The sequence below is a fragment of the Mauremys mutica genome, chromosome 4 (assembly GCF_020497125.1).
Source record: "Mauremys mutica isolate MM-2020 ecotype Southern chromosome 4, ASM2049712v1, whole genome shotgun sequence".
NCBI lineage: Eukaryota > Metazoa > Chordata > Testudines > Geoemydidae > Mauremys > Mauremys mutica.
In genome coordinates this window covers 62868357-62885985 of record NC_059075.1, presented here as the reverse complement: position 1 = coordinate 62885985, position 17629 = coordinate 62868357, and the positions used below count along the sequence as shown (strand labels likewise).

The window sequence follows — 17629 nt, the reverse complement described above, 5'->3', positions numbered from 1 at the left end:
CAGTTGTGCCTCATAGTTGTTGGGTAGACATACCCAAAGAGACAGCCAAGGAGAGTTTTGGGGATTCCAAATTTCAGGATTCTGATCAGGATTAGAAGTATAAGTATAGAAATATCATAAAACAGGCTGTTCTCAGAATATGATCTGGCCTGATTGGAAGAAGAAACCACCGGAAATATTTTGAGAAATAAATGCTGTTTTCATGACCCAAGAGGACTTCACTGAATCTTGTTCATCACTACTTCAGGATTTTTCTCTTCAGCCAAGAAGAGAAAAAAGCAAATCAAGTACTGGGCTTCCTTTCAGTGCTGAATTGGAAGTACTACACCCTCTTGGATGAAAAGGACATTATTTCCCCATGTTCTTTCAGCCCTGGGCTTTTTTCACACTGCTGTTAAAAGACTTCTGCACTGGATTTGAAAAGAACATCCCTGCTAGTGAAAGAGAAAATATCTGCCTTCATGATCATCAGTGTCACATATATGGAATCAAATCATTTACTTTGAACCAGACGTTCTAGATTAAACACAGAGAGTTGCACATATACATTTGTATGCACCTAATTTATGCGCACAATAGGCCTGATTCTGCTAACTCCACTGATGCCAGGGGAGTTACTCTGGTGTAAAACCAGTGAAAGTGAAAGCAGAATCAGGCCAAATGTACACACACAAAACAATGTATTTGTGTGTGCGCATGCCAAGTTAGTTGCCTAACTTGCATATAAGGTAACTTCACATATAAAAGAGACAAAAAATCATGAATTCAGCTTCATGCAGCTAACTTTGAAAATCTGGCCCAGAAGATCATAGAATCATAGAATACTAGGGTTGGAAGAGACCTCAGGAAGTCATCTTGTCCAATCCCCTGCTCAACTAAATCAGCATCAACTAAATCAGCATCAACTAAATCATCCCAGCCAAGGCTTTGTCAAGCCGGGCCTTAAAAACCTCTAAGGATGGAGATTCCACCACCTCCCTAGGTAACCCATTCCAGTGCTTCACCACCCTCCTAATGAAATAGTGTTTCCTAATGTCCAATCTAGATGGTGGTTTGTAAATTATACTTTGCAAAGATCAGATAGAAAACAGAAGGCTTATTCCATCTCAAACTCTTTGATTCATTTAGTAGCAGTTTCTCTCTTTCCAGTCATTTGGGAGACGTTTCTAAATGTCATTTTTGTGGGTCTGTTTGCAGAATGGGTTGAGTTCACTCCTTATGAAGTGGGATTCTTGAAATATGGAGCATTTGTTCGCACGGAGGATTTCGGAAGCGAGTTCTTTATGGGACGGCTGTTAAGGAGGCTCCCCGAAACCCGGATCTGTTACCTTCATGGTGATGTATTGTCCTGCGAAATGTCAACCTACTGTAATAAACACAAAACCATAACCAAGAAGTGGGTATTTGTTGGTCTGTAACATTCAGTACTAGGATAGTGCCTGCAAGGAGATCGATTGATCTATCTATCTATCTATCTCATCCAAATAAGTATGCTAAAGGAATGTTAAGATTGCAAAATAAAGTAATCAAAAGTTTGGAAATGCCACAATGAAAGTTGTCTGTGCAACTATAATTTGGCCTACTTGTTCATATGCAATGTGTGTACACAAGCAGATTTTTTGGTTCAGTGGCTGAACAGAAAAATCAAAACCAAACCAAATATTTTTCACATTTTTTGGTTAAACAAAAAAGTCAAAACACCTTTTTCAGGTACCATGAAACATTTCACTTTACCCAAAATGAAACATTTCATTTTGATTTTGGTTATTTTAAAAAAAAGTAAATTAAATTCAAAACAAGTCATTTTGAATAGAAAAATTGTAACTTTTCATTTAAAAATGTCAAAACAATAGATTTAGATTTTTTGGGTATTTTGTTTTTTATAGAAACAATTCAGAAAATTTGACACGAGTCTGTGAAATGTTTCAGTTGACTGGACTCTGCATATTTTGGTGAAAAAAAGTTTAAAATGAAAAATTTCACCCCACTCTAATTATGATAGAGTCTTTAATGACATGTTTCCATACTATTTTTCCACAGGATCTGTGCCTCCAACAGTCTGTAGAGTGGATGGTGCTCACTTAGGGTAGGTCCATACTTACCCGCCGGGTTGACGCGGAGAGTTCAACTTCTCGGAGTTCGAACTATCGCGTCTAATCTAGACGCGATAGTTCGAACTCCGAACGTGCTCCCGTTGACTCCAGAACTCCACCACTGCGAACGGCGGTGGTGGAGTCGACGGGGGAGCCGCGGAGTTCGAGCCCGCGGCGTCTGGACAGGTAGGAAATTCGAACTAAGGTAGTTCGACTTCAGCTACGCTATTCGCGTAGCTGAAGTCGCGTACCTTAGTTCGACCCTCCCCCCCCCCCACCCCCGTAGTGTAGACCAGGCCTCAATGAGCAACTATTCACTATTTTGTTTTCTCCTCATTGTTCAATGTCTGGCTCCAGGCCTTATTTACTGCACACCATTCAAACTCTGCTCTGGATACAGGATTATTAATGAACTCATGGGCTTTTCTGTGGTGCTTATCTCTGAAGTATTTGAGTGCTTCAAAACCCAATTTGAGATACCTAGGGCCTGATTTTTCAGAGTAGTTAGCATTAGATAGCACTTCATGTGTTCAAAGCAATTTCCAGTGACTTCAGATGCAGCTGTGTGTGCTCAGTGCTTCTGCAAATCAGATGCAAGAGTCTCAAGTCAGGTGCCCAGAAAGTGAGGCACACACAATTAGTGATTATGTGTGAATAGTTTGGTTTAAGTAACTTGCCCAACATCATACAGGAACTTTGTGGCAGAGGCAGTGAGAGAATACAATTCTCCAGAGCAGCATTCAATTGCCTTATACAGGAGACCATCCCTTCTCATTCTGCAATACTCACTACTCACCTTTCAATTTCTGCACCAGACAAGACACGGATTCCTTCACTACATAACTCTGATTCATCCCCAGAGCAAGTCTATCCTGTGCATTACATGAGGCAGGGTTCTGTGGAAAAAATATTATGTCATCATGTAAAAAAGCAAAAAAGCAAAAGAAAAAGCAGTAAATCCATCATAGGATGTCATATTGACTACCACCTGGGTCGTCAGCAGTGCTGGAAACTTTAGGACCACCATACAAGCCTCTGTCTCTTGAGCTAAGGGAATAACTGGTAGCAGTAGTAGGTTGTCATCCTTTATGTGAACCAGCCACTAGCGGAGGATGAGACATATACTTTGAAGAGGGGTTTCATAGATATTTGCTGATGGCAGATGGTGATAAGACTCAGGAATATTGGGTTCTATTCCTGGTCTGGAAAGGAATGTTCTCTATTGGTCACACATACCTGTCTGTCCTGTCCCTGTCTCAGTCCTGTCTCTTCTTCCCTACCTCATTCCTGAATCTTTGTCCCAGGCTCTGCACCTGGCCAGTCCCAGCCATTACTCCCTCTGGATCTTCATCCCAGGCTCCCCTTCCAGGATCTTCATCTGTTGTCCCCCACTACATCAGAGTCGCCTTCCCCAGTTTCCTCATTCCAGTACCCTCTAGCTCCTCATTAGAATGGAGTTATTTGGGAAAAAAAGAGTCTGTAGTTCAGGACATTCTGAGTTCTCAGTCCACAGCCAAGTTTAGCTTTGACCCTGTGTCTCTAGCCAGCATGCAGCTAATGGAGATATGGGTTTATCAGCAGTATTAAAAATGAGACTGTAATACATTCTGTGCACATGCTGACTCCCATCTTCTCTTCCTTGGGAAGTAGTAAGGCGTTAGCCTACATATCCTAAAAGCATGTTTAAAACTAAGTCAAATGGAGTGTTTTGCTCAAAGGTAAAGTTAAAATGGTAGATGTGGTTTCAAATGGGACCATTTGAGAGAGCTGTTCAGAGCAGCTCCCATCTGAGATGCCAAAAGTATGAGTCTGAGAAGTATGAGAGAGGATGTGGGCAGAAAAGTTGATCTTAGAAGGAAAAAAAGAGTGGCTGGAATGTAGGGGGATGGGGAGGGGTTGGGGAGATGGCAGAACCCTTCAACATACCAGGGGGACTTTTCCTTTTGATAGGGTAAACTGTTGGACAACCAGAGAATTCCCATTCAAAGGGGATTCAGGGCAACTCAAGGCTGGGACGACTTTTGTACAGACAGGAGAGCCCTGGTCAGTGAAGTTAGGGAACCACCAGAAAAGGTAAGTGGATGGGATGATCTCAGGCTTATTGCAATAAAGCTCTATTCAGCTTCCTGAGAGAGTATTTCTACACCTGGATTTCTCTCCCATCACTTCCTCTGCTTCGAGTGCAACATTACTTGTGGTAAGTTAGAGATATAACACTCCCTGTGGTTGACTTCTTCAATTAGTTATAGTCAGCACCTTTGAAGTGTCAAATACATTAAAACTTGAAGGTTTAGGAATGTAAGAATTGTGCTTTTCAAGCTCCCTCAAAAATTAACTGGAAGAAAATTGAACAAGTTGATGGGGAAGGCAAAAGGCAGTTTTCAGTTAGATGCTTCCAAACGTTCACTAGATTAGTTTCCATAAAATCTTTTTCCCTTCACAGGCATGTGGAGCAGTGTATTTTCTCTGAACCTGTTATACATCTGGAGTTTGTCCAACAGTTCAGAGGACTTCTGGCACAGGTGGACTCGAGACAGAATAGTTGATATTGGTGAGACATTTGTATACCTCAACTTTGTCTTTCATTCATGTTTACATTGGAGATTCATGCCTATCTGACATGTGAAGCCTGTTACATAGTGTGAACATATTCTCTCTAGGAAGGTTTTTTAAACACTTACTGCAGAAGCCACAGATAGAGCCAGGGGAATGCCTTTGCTGCTGTGCTAAGTTCTTTTGGCTGGTCTAGGAGTAGCACTGATGGGATCCTCCTCGGCTGAAAGAGAATTACCATGATGCATGGACTTAAAGGAGGAGGATGCAAATCAGGGGAAAATATTGCTGCAATTATAACTACAGTACTAAAACTACAGAGTGTGTTAAAAAGGGTTAAGCTTCATCAGGCAGTTGAAAGTTGCCACACATCCTGCAGAAAAGGATGCAGCATCACATTTACTGTTGAATCTCACAGACAAGCACATGCACAGACCAGAACCAGAGACCAGCGCAGAGAATAAAACTAGGCAATATTACAGCAACAACAGTACCATGACTACTTTAAAAGTTATTGTTTGTTGTTGGTTAAATAAATCATCCTCATACCTGCCTCAACCATCACTGAAATACAAGGACAACACCCCAAAAATAATTATATGAAACCAAAGCTTTTCTCTCCTTGTCTCCCCTTGTACAGAGGAAGAGCCCATGCTGCCTACTAGGCCACATGAGGTGAAAACTCACTTGCTCACTCCTGAAGGCCCTTTTTCCAGTGCTCTTCGAGATGCTTTAACAGATCGCCTGTCGGTTGCTCAATACCACAATTTCCTCAAGGGCTTCCAGGTGCATAATGACTACCTGGAGAATGAGAAGTTTTGTAGATGGAAAGGTAATACAATTAAAAAACCAGTGCTATCTTTTGAGGTGGTTTCGGGTGTGGAATTTAGTGAGGCGACCTGGGCTTGGAGGAAAGTGAATGAGCATCAATTTCTAACCCACCATAAGTAGTAAAATTTGAATCTAATTTAGAAAACAATTGTTTGACCAATCACCTGAATTGTGCAAGGCTGAAAATCTGTAGTGATATTAGTTTGGTAGGACTTAACTCCTGTCTCCTTGGGGTACAGTCAAGGGGGGCTCTATGTTTTTTGCCGCCCCAAGCATAGCCAGTGGGAGTCGCGATCAGCCGGACCTGTGGATGCAGCAGGTAAACAAACCAGCCCGGCCCGCCAGGGGCTTTCCCTACACAAGTGGCATCCCAAGTTTGGGAAACACTGCTTTAGGATAAAGCTGAGCTATAGTAGTGGGGCAATGAAATTCAACTGACAGTGTGGGATGAACCCTTTCTTTTTCAACTCTGTTTTCTTTAAAGAAGTTGCAGATTTGCTCATACATTGTTTTTCTTATGATAAAAAATATTTGCCTTTTAGATACTGTGTTAGACATGTCTCCCAACCAGCTGAGCGAGCAATCAGATCTCCTTGGCATGGTAGATGCTGGATTTTTCATCAATACCAGCTGCCCACCACTTTTAAGGCTAGAGAGGAAAGTGGACGTCATCCTGCATTTAAGTTACAGTGCAGGATCGCAGACATTGGTGAGATGAATCAATTTATTATTTGTTTTCTCCAGTGATAGCCTTTTGCCTGTAACCTTCCAATACTTAATAGCTAGAAATATTATGTTATTTTAATTATTTCAACTAATTTATTAAATTAATTACATTTTAATCCCTATATTTCCATTTCCAAGCATTAGAAGAGGAAGGTGATTCCAGGAGAGAGAAAATTCAGCTGCCAATTGTAGTGGTATGAATCTTTGTTTCAGACCATTGATCTACACATTGCAGTTAATTAAAACATCTCACTTCCATCTTCATGTGATCTCATCATCACAGACCACTAGGGCTTAGAAACAAACAAACAAACAAAAACAAAAATAAAAGGATATGGTTGTAGAATTCTTTTAGTGGCAGAGATTTGTGAGATGCATTCCACCTATGGTGAGTCTTTCAGTGTAGCAGTTAATGAAATTGTTCCAATTCCCTCTATTATGCTGGAAATGTCTGATGTTGATTTATGAATGTATTGAATCTTCTGAAAGACATCAGTCTGTTTTCCACCAGAGTTGTAAAAGGGACCTGTCGTGATATACACTGAATTGATAATGACTTCAGCTCAGACAAGATGGCTAATATTGTGGAAAACTCAAAGATGCTGCATAGGAATGCGGGGATCTTCTGTTGAGTCACACTAAACTCAGATTCTAGAAGTGTAAATAAAGATGAAGAGTAATTTCTGCTGCTTCCAACTAGATGTGTGTGTGTGTATGTGTGTGTGTATGTGTGTGTGTGTGTGTATATATATAGCTATATCTATGACATGACAGCCTCTCTGGAGCAGAAGAAGTTTACAGGCTGGGAATGAGGGATACTATAGGGAAAGCTCTGGAAGCTATCTTTGGGGGAGAATTTAGGCAGAATCTTAGGTTTTGTGGTTAAGTTAATTAAGTTACCTATAAAGCCTTAGCCCAGGGAAGGAGCAAATTTGGATATTTATATTAAGTTTATTTACTTTGTTAGGGGCTGCATGGGAATGTCATGTGCTTACATTGACCATCTTTGTAACATGAGGCTATTGACATTTTTGTGAGTGACAATAGCTATGCCCCTACTTTTCAAGTTATATGATACACAGTATGTATGCCTGACAAAGCATCATTTCATCTTATGGCATCCACTGGGATAAAATGAGTTTCATGTAGGAAGGATGCTGAGATTTTAGTATGTTGATACAAACTATTTTCTATTTGTTTAGCATATATAGAGTAGTATGTAATACTACAGGATGATGATGTGTGCATTTCAGGTTGTGACTCAAGTAAGACATATTATGTTACTTGAGTCAGAGTATTGTAGGTAATGAAAATGTAATCTAATTAAAAATTTTATCATGATACTTATATACAAGAGTATGGGGTTGCATGCACAAACCAAACTTTGTTTCCTGATGTTTGAGCACTTAGCCATGAATCCAAAACATTTTCTTAATGTAGTTTTTTCTGACTAAATTCCATAAATTATATTTAATGCAGCCTCTTTGCTTTCCTGACACTCCATGCTTTACTCTAAACTTTTGTTATAGAGGTCCGATTCAAGACCCTGTTTTAAGAATTCTTATCAATCCATATTTCAAGTTATTAGTCTAGCTTTAAAACTCTATTTACAGTTTGTAACAGTTACCGAGTTCTATTCGTATCATGTGATGATTTTGTTTTGAGTACTCTCGGGGTGTGGGGGAGGGATAATTACAATACATACTAGATGTTATTTAACATAGTCTCATGGGTCTCAAACTACGTGCAGCCTCACAGGTGTGCCAGGAGTATCTTATAGGTATCCTATAATCTTAACCTCTTTGGGCTCTAATACTGTTCACTTCTGTAATGCTCTAGCCTCTGGACCAGGCCTGTAAATACTATGCAGATCAGAAAATCCCATTCCCCAAAGTTTTCCTGAGTGAGGAAGATAGGAAAGATCTAAAGGAGTGTTACCTGTTTCAAGATTCAGAAACCCCAGGAAGCCCCATTGTGGTATTTTTCCCACTTGTGAATGACACCTTCCGATATTATACAGCACCTGGTAAGTTGTTAACAGCTGCAAAACATTTAACTAAGGGTCAGCATGGCCGGTCTACCCACTGACTGGATCCCCATTTCTCATTTGATGACTCTTTCTACTGGCTGGGTCCCCACTGGTCATTTCAATTCCATGAACCTCTCCATTGGTTAAAGTTACCATTTTCATTGTTGCTTGTATCATCAACTGTCCCTTGCTGTGAGATGCTCAGCCCTTGTTTCAGTCTCATGTTTCATTCTGTCTCTCACAAATCTGTTTATTATTAGTGTAAAATGTTGTCATCAAACTGTGATAAACCCAATACCACAGCAATGTCCTGTTGAATCTTTTTCCTAGGTGTGACACGCTGCTGCTCAGAGATGGAGGGGGGCAAAGCTGATGTTACGAGTTGCTCTTCCCCATATAATACATTCTCAGTAACATACACTGATGAGAATTACCACCAGCTGGTAAATCTAAGTGAATACAACATCCTGAATAACGCACACCTGATTCTGCAGGCCTTGCGTACAGCAGTGGAACGGAAAAGGCAACAGAAGAAGTAGACACCATCCCAAATGCCTATATCTTCAGGGTTGAGATTTGTGTATTTCCCAGCACATGGAAGGACCAAAGCTTGCTGATGATTGACCTTTACACACCACAGAAGCTGCTTAGCTTGGATACCTCAGTGGATTCTCTTTCATCTCTGTGAAGTGGCTGACTTAGATAACCAAAATTCACCATCTGTGAAGACTTTATACATACTTTGTTCCCTAATTAATTTAATTACAACAAAGCTGTTTGTAGACTACTTTAAAATTATTCCAGAACTCTAATAATGAAGTTTAAGTAATGCTAAGCTAATACAGTATAATTTATGGCATATAGGAAATATATTTTAAATCCTTTTAAAATGTAAAAGTAAACCAAGACAACATAGGTGCAATTGTAATGCCGACAGACTCTGGTTGTCGGCAGGTGGGATTGAATCAGGGACCTCTGGAGTTTAGTGCATGAGCTTCTACCACATGAGCTAAAACCCAACTGGCTGTTAGCTAAGGCTGTAGAGCAGACTCATCAACTGCTCTCTCTTTAAGTGGTCTCAGTGCCACTAGATGGGACAGAACACCACACCAGAAGGCGTGTGGGTTACACAATCACTGAGGGGATTGGGATGGGTTGAATGAATGGTTTCTGCCATACAACTTTCCTTCCTTTAGTGCAGTCCACACCAAACTTTCTTGTGCCAGTGAGGAAAACATGAGACGCTCCTTTTCTTCCTTCCCTCCCACTGTTGCTAGTCTCTGTAATAGCCCCCAATTAAACCATTCTTTTACCTTCCCTGCTGTAGCTCCTGTGGTTGGTCTGGTCATACGGATACAGCTTCACACATAACCTGCAGCAGAGATAGATGTGTCAGCCGCTGCAGGGCTTATTCCTCCTGCCTTCAGGGGGTGATGTAGGAAGGCTGCATAAAGATACCCCTTCTTTCCCACCAGTTATGTTCCCAATTCTGAGGTAACACTGAACCCAGGAGGGGGCACCAGAAAGCACTTAAGCAGGAGCCATGCACTCAGGAGTGGTGCATATACTGCATAAGGCAAAGTATCCACACCATGCAGCTGGCATTTGAGCCCCAAACTACTTTCAGTTTAGCAATTATCTTGAAGGTCTGTGTCAAAGTATCTGGAAACACAGCAAGGACAAATGCCCCGCACAGTAATACAAACAGAGCAGTGAATGGCTTCTAGTTGTGTAATGAGCCCTCTTAGATTTGGGTGAATCAGACACATAGGTAGAGTAGCATACTGGAGAGTCAAACTCTGTACCTGCATGCTCCATCCCACTGGTAGCTTGGGGTGGATAGCAGACCTATATGTTGGATCAAAGACTGACAGGGCTTGCCAGGAGGCTGCATTAAAAAAAATGTATTTTTTTAAAGGAAAGTGTCTTTCCACTACTGTGAGAGCACCTGGTGTTAGCTGTAAAATGACAAACATACTGTAGCAGTTGCTGCATTTCACAAACAAGATATGTTGACAGTAATTCCCACTTTACTAATAAACTTGATGTCCTGATGCTGCAAATCTACGGCTCAGGGTCCAGACATCAGTTTTTAAGAACTCAAGAGTTGTGAATAAATCTGTGTTTTTGTTCCTTTTCTGCAACACCCTCTATAGTAAGCTCACTAGCTTTAATCTGAAGTAAGATGCTCTGTATGCCACATCAACAACATAAGAAATATCACCCATTTGAACCTCCAGTCCTTGCTGTGAAGAAAATGATTGGTTGTTTTTAGCCATAGCACTTGCACCAGTTGGGATGAAATGTTATAAGCAAATATTTAATGATTTGATATGTTGCACAATAAAGGGTTATTTGCAAAAAGGGTAAAATCAGCCTCTGCTCATATATTCAGCTGATGCACTTCAGTGACATATTTCATGATCACATCATGTTCTTTGTGACAATAATACAGCTATTATTGGGACAAATAGCATAACAAACAAAGCCTCATTATGAGTATAGTGAATAAAGGAACAAACTATCCACAGTTACCCTGATTTCCGCTATCTTTTTGAACAGCCTAATATGTGAGTTGATCTGGGGGCATGTGATTCCCCTTAACTGCATTTGGTATGGTTTACAAATATTATCCATGGTAAGTCAAATCTGAAGAATGATTTCCTGCAGTCTGTAACTTGTGCAGAAGGATGTATACCATCGTTAACTCCCCTCTGCACAAGGAGCATAAATTATGCTTTGCACTCCTTGTGGGATTTTACTGCACTTCATCATCATATATTCATACGGTGTTATGATATCTAAAAAGGACAAACTGTGTTCTTAGTTGAGCATCTACTTATGACAGTAGACCCTATGGGACCAACTCCTCAAGGAGTATAAATAGTGTAGCTGCATTGACTTAAATGGAGCTGTGCTGATTTAGAGCAGCTGAGGAAGTGGCCCTAAATATCACAGTTAGTATTTTCATTATATTCTGGGGTTCATTGTTGTAAACAACACTGCTCTGCATTGCACTCTGGAACTGTAGTGCCTACTTTTCCTCTTCCTCTTACACTATTTACTAGAATATGGTGATTTCATTACATAATGTATTTCAGTTTACCAAGAGCCACCACTGCTAGAGTGTGCTAATAAAGAGCCATTATTAACTTGATGGAGCCATGCTTTGCAGTAAAATATGCCATCAGCTCACATTAATTAATTAATTAATTAAAAGCAAGGCTGTGCTATTGAGTTCTGATCTCAGAAATCCAACCCAACCACTTACATTTGTGTTTGATTTAGTTAGACAACTAGTTTCCACAGAGTAAAGTGTTGCTTTGGGCTAGCAAATTATTGCAGATCCAACTTATCGCCAAGGATACATGTATGCTTTCTGACTGCCTGGATTGTGCTCAGCACCATATACTAATGGATAAGAAACGTGAATGAGTACTTTCCCTGATGAAATAATATACTGTGTACTGCCTCCCAGTGTGACTAGTACTCCCACGTGCTGTTCAAATATATACTTTCCCATTGCATATTTAAATTAAAGATTGTAATGATTCAGAATATTTGATATAAATATTTGCCCCCTGAGTAGAAGAGAATTTCCATAGGGATTAGCCAAAGGAGATTCAGCAATATCATGTCTTCACAACCTCTGGAGCTCCCTGGGATCTGCACAGCCAATGTTCCTGAACCTTTCTTTATACTGAATGGGGCTGGACATTTGTCTGGTTGGAGATATGGACAGTAAGATGGGAGTGAGGCAAGAGGTTGCTGGTTGGAGGGATAGGGAAGAAGGAAGGAGTTAATATCACAGTTTGGAACAAATTTAATTACCTTTCTAGTTCTGATCCACTAAGCCTCTACATTCTGTTTGTTCTATCTATTCCCTTTGAAGATTCATTTTTTCCATGGTGTCCTTAAGAAGTCAGTTAATTATTACTATTTATTATTACTGGCGGGCATGACTTGAACAAAGATGTGCATATGCCTTAACGGAGTAGCTGGGTGATTTTTATCGCTATAATACCTCCTCACTCATCTCTCCCTACTGTTTGTTTCCCTACTCTTCTCACCCTCTCCAGCACTAGACTGTAAGCTCATCAAGTCAAAGTCCGTGTCTATTTCTTGCATCTGTAAAGTATTTGTAGAGACATGGGTTTCTGAAGCAGTGTCCATTTGGTCTGCACTGGGCCTGGAAAATGTAAGCAGAAGATGCTCCTTCAGCACACCCAGTTCTTTGCAGTATTTTTTGAATTTTACTTGCTTTGATGTCAGTACTGATCCTCAGACCATGTAATTTTTTAGAACCTGATTTACAAAGGTACTTAGGTACCTAAAGATGCAGATAGGCAGCTAGTAGAATTTCCAAAAGTGCCTAAGGGAGTTGGGTACCTAAACTGCTTATGTGCTTTTGTAGATCCCACTGGGGTATAGCTTATATTTGGGCACCTAAATATCGTTGTAAATCTGGCCCTTAATATTTAAGGGTTGAATTTACAAATTCTTCAGTGATTTAGCAGCTCTCCACTGGAACTGTGCCAGGGATGAACTGCTCTCTTGACTCTGAATAAGCTTAACCCAGGAACCAGAATTTATTTCCTGTTTCATGCCAAACCCTCAGATGGCTTCTCTGCTCTGGTCTAGACTAGGAAAAAGGTGCTTTTTTCAATCAAGCTTTAGCAGATCAATTTATAGCCTAAGGTTCTGCCTTAGCTATAATTGACATATTTGAATGAAGCTAAAGTTAAACTGTATCTACATTTGTGTTAAATGACATTGCCAGTTGAGGTAAACTAGCTTGACTAAGATAAATAGACTGAATAAAATACCTTTGTCCTCGCCTAGACAAGCCTCAGAGATTAGCATTTGTGGTCCTGTTTTAACTCAAATTGTTGACCTCTGCCAGTTGGAAGTGTGGCAGGAGGTTCTGGTTCAGCCACCTGCCTTCAATCAAGAAGAGTTCCAGATCGCAGTCCATTGGCTCAAGTCTGGGAAGGCACCAGCAGTTTGTAACATCACCCTTGAGTTGCTAAAGACAAATAAGAGTATTGTTGTGATGGGGCTGCATAGATTCTTCCAGACAGTCTGGTGCACTAATATCATCCCCCAATAACTAGAAGAAGAGTATTATTTTGCCTCTGTTCAAAATGAGTGATAAATATAGCAATTTTAGAGGCAAAGGGAAGTCTTTGCTTCTGAGTCAATGTGGCAAAGGCCGGGACACTTACTCTGGCTTTCGACATAGTCATCCCACTCTTGATCAGATCTTCACCTTGAGATAACGTTTTGAGAAGATGGTTGAATTTAATAAGCTCTGTGCAGCACTTTTTATAGACTTCCATCAGGCCTTTGATTCAGTGCATTGAGCAAGTGTGTGGCATCTGATAAGGCAACTTAGTGCCCCTGGGTTGATAGAGCCATTGATAGAAGAGGTCTGTAATAGAACAGAAAACTGTGTTTTAATTAACGGTAGATATGTGACATGGTTTCCTATTTCCAGGCGAGTTTGGCCAGGCTGCATCTGAATGTCCAGCCAAACCATCTTGAAGACCTAATGAAATATTGACACAGGTGGTGCTCTCTCTCTCCAGGAAGGTTATGTCCCTTTGAAATTTACCTAGATTGTGATTTAACTCCAGTTAATTGATCGCCAGTTAACGGAAATTCACTAACACATTTATAAATGGTAGTCCAGATGCTCCGCAAACATTTGTATACTAGCCTAAACCAAAAATGTTTGTGTTTTAGAGCAAATGTATGTAGATTATCAAGACTCATTTTTGTAGCTGTGTTAATTTACTCAGCAATCAATTAACTCTTGTTAAAATAGGGCCACAAATTTTAGTCTAGACATAGCCTAAGGGTCTGTTTTTCTATTTCCCTGCACATTAAAGAGTCAATTATATCATTGCCAAGTGGATGTAGAATGCTGCCAACTTAAAGTGCTACTGATTTACTCATTTTGCCCCAATATAATGACTGCATAAGATACAGAACAGCAGAGAATCAGGCCCTAACTGTACATTCTGAGGTTGCCAACATTCATGATTAAACAAGGTAAAATTTAAGGATAACTATATTAAGTAAATACATTACCTAACACTAGAAATTGGATTTTATTCTGGACTTTTTTGCAACTGTAGTTGATGCATTCTACGGAACATAAATTAAGGCACTCTTCCCATTCTACAGAGATTCCCCACAGCAATAGACTTCCCATGAAATCCTCCCCTAAAGCATAAAATATCCTTAAATATAATAAGATATGTTTATGTCAGAGGGATGTTGCTGTTTTGCACCTAATTCAGAATGGCAAGGAGTATACATATGATATTTATTAGTAGAGCTGCTCAGGAATTTGTCAAGAAATGCCAGTTCATCAAAACCAAAACTGTTTGTGAAACAGGCTTGGGTTCAACACCAGTGCTGAGAAAAAAGGTTTCTGAATTGTTGAGACATTTTGTTTCAACATTTTCTCAATTTCAGTTTTCTGGTTCAAGACTTTTCATTTCAAAATGTAAGTTAATTAGACTGAAAAGAGTTTCAAAAAGGGTCAAAATCAAAAACATTTCTAAATTATTGAAATCAAAGATTCGATTGACCCAAAATTAAAAAAAAATGTTTTTCTGTCTGTGTATTTTTGAGATTACAGTTTTTCATCCTGATTTGAGCTGGGAAAATTTTTTGAACTTTTGAAAATATTCATGGGACAGGAAAACTGTATCCCACCCTCTCTACTTATCAGCAAGAGCGATTATAGAATGTGACCTAAATAAAAAAGGCATTTCACAATGCTATATTATTGTAGCCTGCATACAGAGAAATTGCACAATGCATTTAGGTGTTATACTCTGCAGTGTTTTGAAATAATGTAGCCCATAGCAAGAATTACAATATTGTTCTGACTATGCCAGTTGCCAAATTATTTGGCATGGCAGGCAGGAAAAGATTGTCTCTAATTTATGTAACAGATTTGTAATATACTTCTTGGTAATCCTAGCTGCACCTATGTTTCAATAAATTTGGAAATATACAAACAGTTTTGCATGCCTGGAAATTCTTCATTCTATTGCTCCACCCCAGACAAACCAGAAAGGCAATACAGGAATCACAGTTGTAGCTGATGCTGGCAACTGGCCCATAGTTCTGTTCTTTTACAGAGTAGCAAACCCTGGTGAATTTCAGATCTCTGCATAAGTGATGGCATTATCTTCAAGTTCTGAGCAGGCACTGAAAGAGGTAATAACCTACCCTTTTTATAGGAAACCTCACGTAATCGTCTGGAGTCATCACAAGTCATTTTCAAACATTCAGCTCCTCCCTGATGCCAAGTGAACAAACAGGGCCAAGAGAAAAAACTCTCAACTGCGGTGGCAGGGAATATACTGAAGAAATTGGCCTCTGAATTAGATTCTAAGTCCTTGTTCCCAGATACTATGTCTGTAGCAGTTAGAAGATCCGGTCTTTGAGGTTGCTGAGCCAGGTAATTCAGACATCAGCTTGACCTTGTCCCTTGAACTCCTGATTACTCCTTCAGTGATTCAAGCACTAATGCCAGACGCAGAGGTTAGTGAGCACCAAACAAGCAAACACAGTGGAGAGGAATCCCTTAACATTAAACATTTATATATTAAGTAGAGATGTGCAAATAACTGTTTTGTTTTTTTTTAATTTGGTGGCTGAACTAAAAAATAATTTAAAAAATATTGTTTCTGGTCAAACTCAATGTTTAGTTTAACCTTAAATGAAATGTTTTGTTTTCCTTTCAGGTTTTGTTAACCCTTTTAAAAAAATTAAATTACAGTAAAATTCCAAACAAAAAGGTGTTTGGAATTGAAAAATGGAAATATTTCATTCTGAAAATGTCAAAACAAAACATTTCAATTTTTTTTCTTTGAAACAATTCAGTGAATTCAGCCAGAATTCACAAAATGTTTCAGTTGACCCGAATCTGCATTTTTTCAGTGAAAAAAAGTTTTGGATGAAGAATTTTGCCCAGCTCTAATTTTCAGTCAATACAAGCTGACAAGTTAAAGCATTTCTGTAACTCAGTTTGGAGCCACTTTGATTCTGCCAGGAGAAAAGGTTAAGGACCTTCTTCACATCAAAGGATACTCCTTTCCCCCAATGCCTTGTGAAGCTGCTAAATACCCCAATGTCCCTTGATACCCAGCTGCCCCACTCATTTCTCTATACCGTGTAGAGTTCGGGCAGGTCTACACTTCAAATGCTACAGCGGCGCAGCTGCACTGCTGTAGCACTTTAGTGAAGACATTACTTATGCCGATGGCAGAGCTTCCACCGTTGGCGTAGTTAATCCACCTCCACAAGATGCAGTAGCTATGTTGATAGGAGAAGCTTTCCTGTTGACATAGTGCTGTCTACCCTGGAGGTTAGGTCGGTGTAACTGCATTGTTCAGGGGTGTGAATTTTTCACACCCCAAGTGATGTAGTTATCCCGATGTAAGTTTATAGAGTAGACCTGATTCCCCACAGTTCCCTGCCTCCCTAGAGTTGAGCAGGACAGCCATGTAGGTCAGGGATCTTGAGGACACTCCGAACAGTTTTAAGCAGTTCAACTCAAGAGGCCTGCAGTTTCTTGTTCTTGGCCAATGCTATTAGGATGACAGCCTAGCCAAAGACTATCATTCACATCCAGCTGTTTTGACCTCTCATGAAGATACAGAAGACCAGTGTCTTTGATAGTTCCTTGTCGTCAAGTTCATGTGGGGTTTGGGCCCTACAATGCTGTCTGCTAATTGGTTATCACTATCTACAATCAGAGGTATTTGGGTTTCAGTGGTGCTCTAAGTGCATAGTTTACACAAGACTTTTTCGGATTCCTTTGAGAGGAAAGGTGCAGTATAAATGGAAAAAAAATAAATTTTGTTATCATTTATTACTATTTCCTAAAAACCCCATCACTGGGAAGAATAGGGAACTGTGGTTTCAGCGTCTCCTGTCCTCCAATCACTGCATCTGCAACAGAAATCTTCTCCCTTTGCAGTCACCCAAAAGATTCACCTTCCTAGGGTGAGGAAATGGGGGAAGATTCTTTTTGTTTGAGAAGTCAGAGAGGGGTGGGGCTCTGAGTCAGTTTATAAAACAGCTGCTCAGCTGCTTCTGCTGGTTTAAAAACTATAAATATGTTTTAAGAGTCACTGCCAGGTGTTGGATGTGGTATTCAAGTGCCATTGGTCGCATCGGACTTGCATGTAACAGATACCACAATGGAATCATGTACCAGTTTACCTCAGGTAAGAAAGCCCCCACAACAAAATAAGATTGCTTGAAATTCCAGCCCTCTGAGGTGTGTACAGCACAAAGCAGGTGCTGTTCATCCTGCTTGGTCATTAATTATTATTATATTAATTGTTGTGTGTGGCTCTTTCCAGACAGG

The 17629-nt window shown here is 40.0% G+C and overlaps 2 protein-coding genes across 2 annotated transcripts in view; both read left to right on the top strand.

The window, feature by feature from the left end:
* Positions 1–9936, top strand: part of LOC123369816 (cytosolic phospholipase A2 epsilon-like) — a 50879-nt gene extending 40943 nt beyond the window's left edge. The window contains exons 16-21 of the mRNA XM_045015789.1: positions 1198–1335; positions 4537–4644; positions 5287–5478; positions 6020–6186; positions 8043–8229; positions 8563–9936. Of these exons, the coding sequence (XP_044871724.1) occupies positions 1198–1335; positions 4537–4644; positions 5287–5478; positions 6020–6186; positions 8043–8229; positions 8563–8771 (1001 nt within the window). The 3' untranslated portion in view covers positions 8772–9936. The remainder of the gene's footprint in view (positions 1–1197; positions 1336–4536; positions 4645–5286; positions 5479–6019; positions 6187–8042; positions 8230–8562) is intronic.
* Positions 9937–17375: 7439 nt separating this feature from the next.
* The window catches only part of LOC123369663 (cytosolic phospholipase A2 epsilon-like), a 31974-nt gene continuing 31720 nt past the window's right edge, over positions 17376–17629 (top strand). Inside the window, 1 exon segment of the mRNA XM_045015520.1 lies at positions 17376–17486. Within this exon segment, the coding sequence (XP_044871455.1) occupies positions 17376–17486 (111 nt within the window).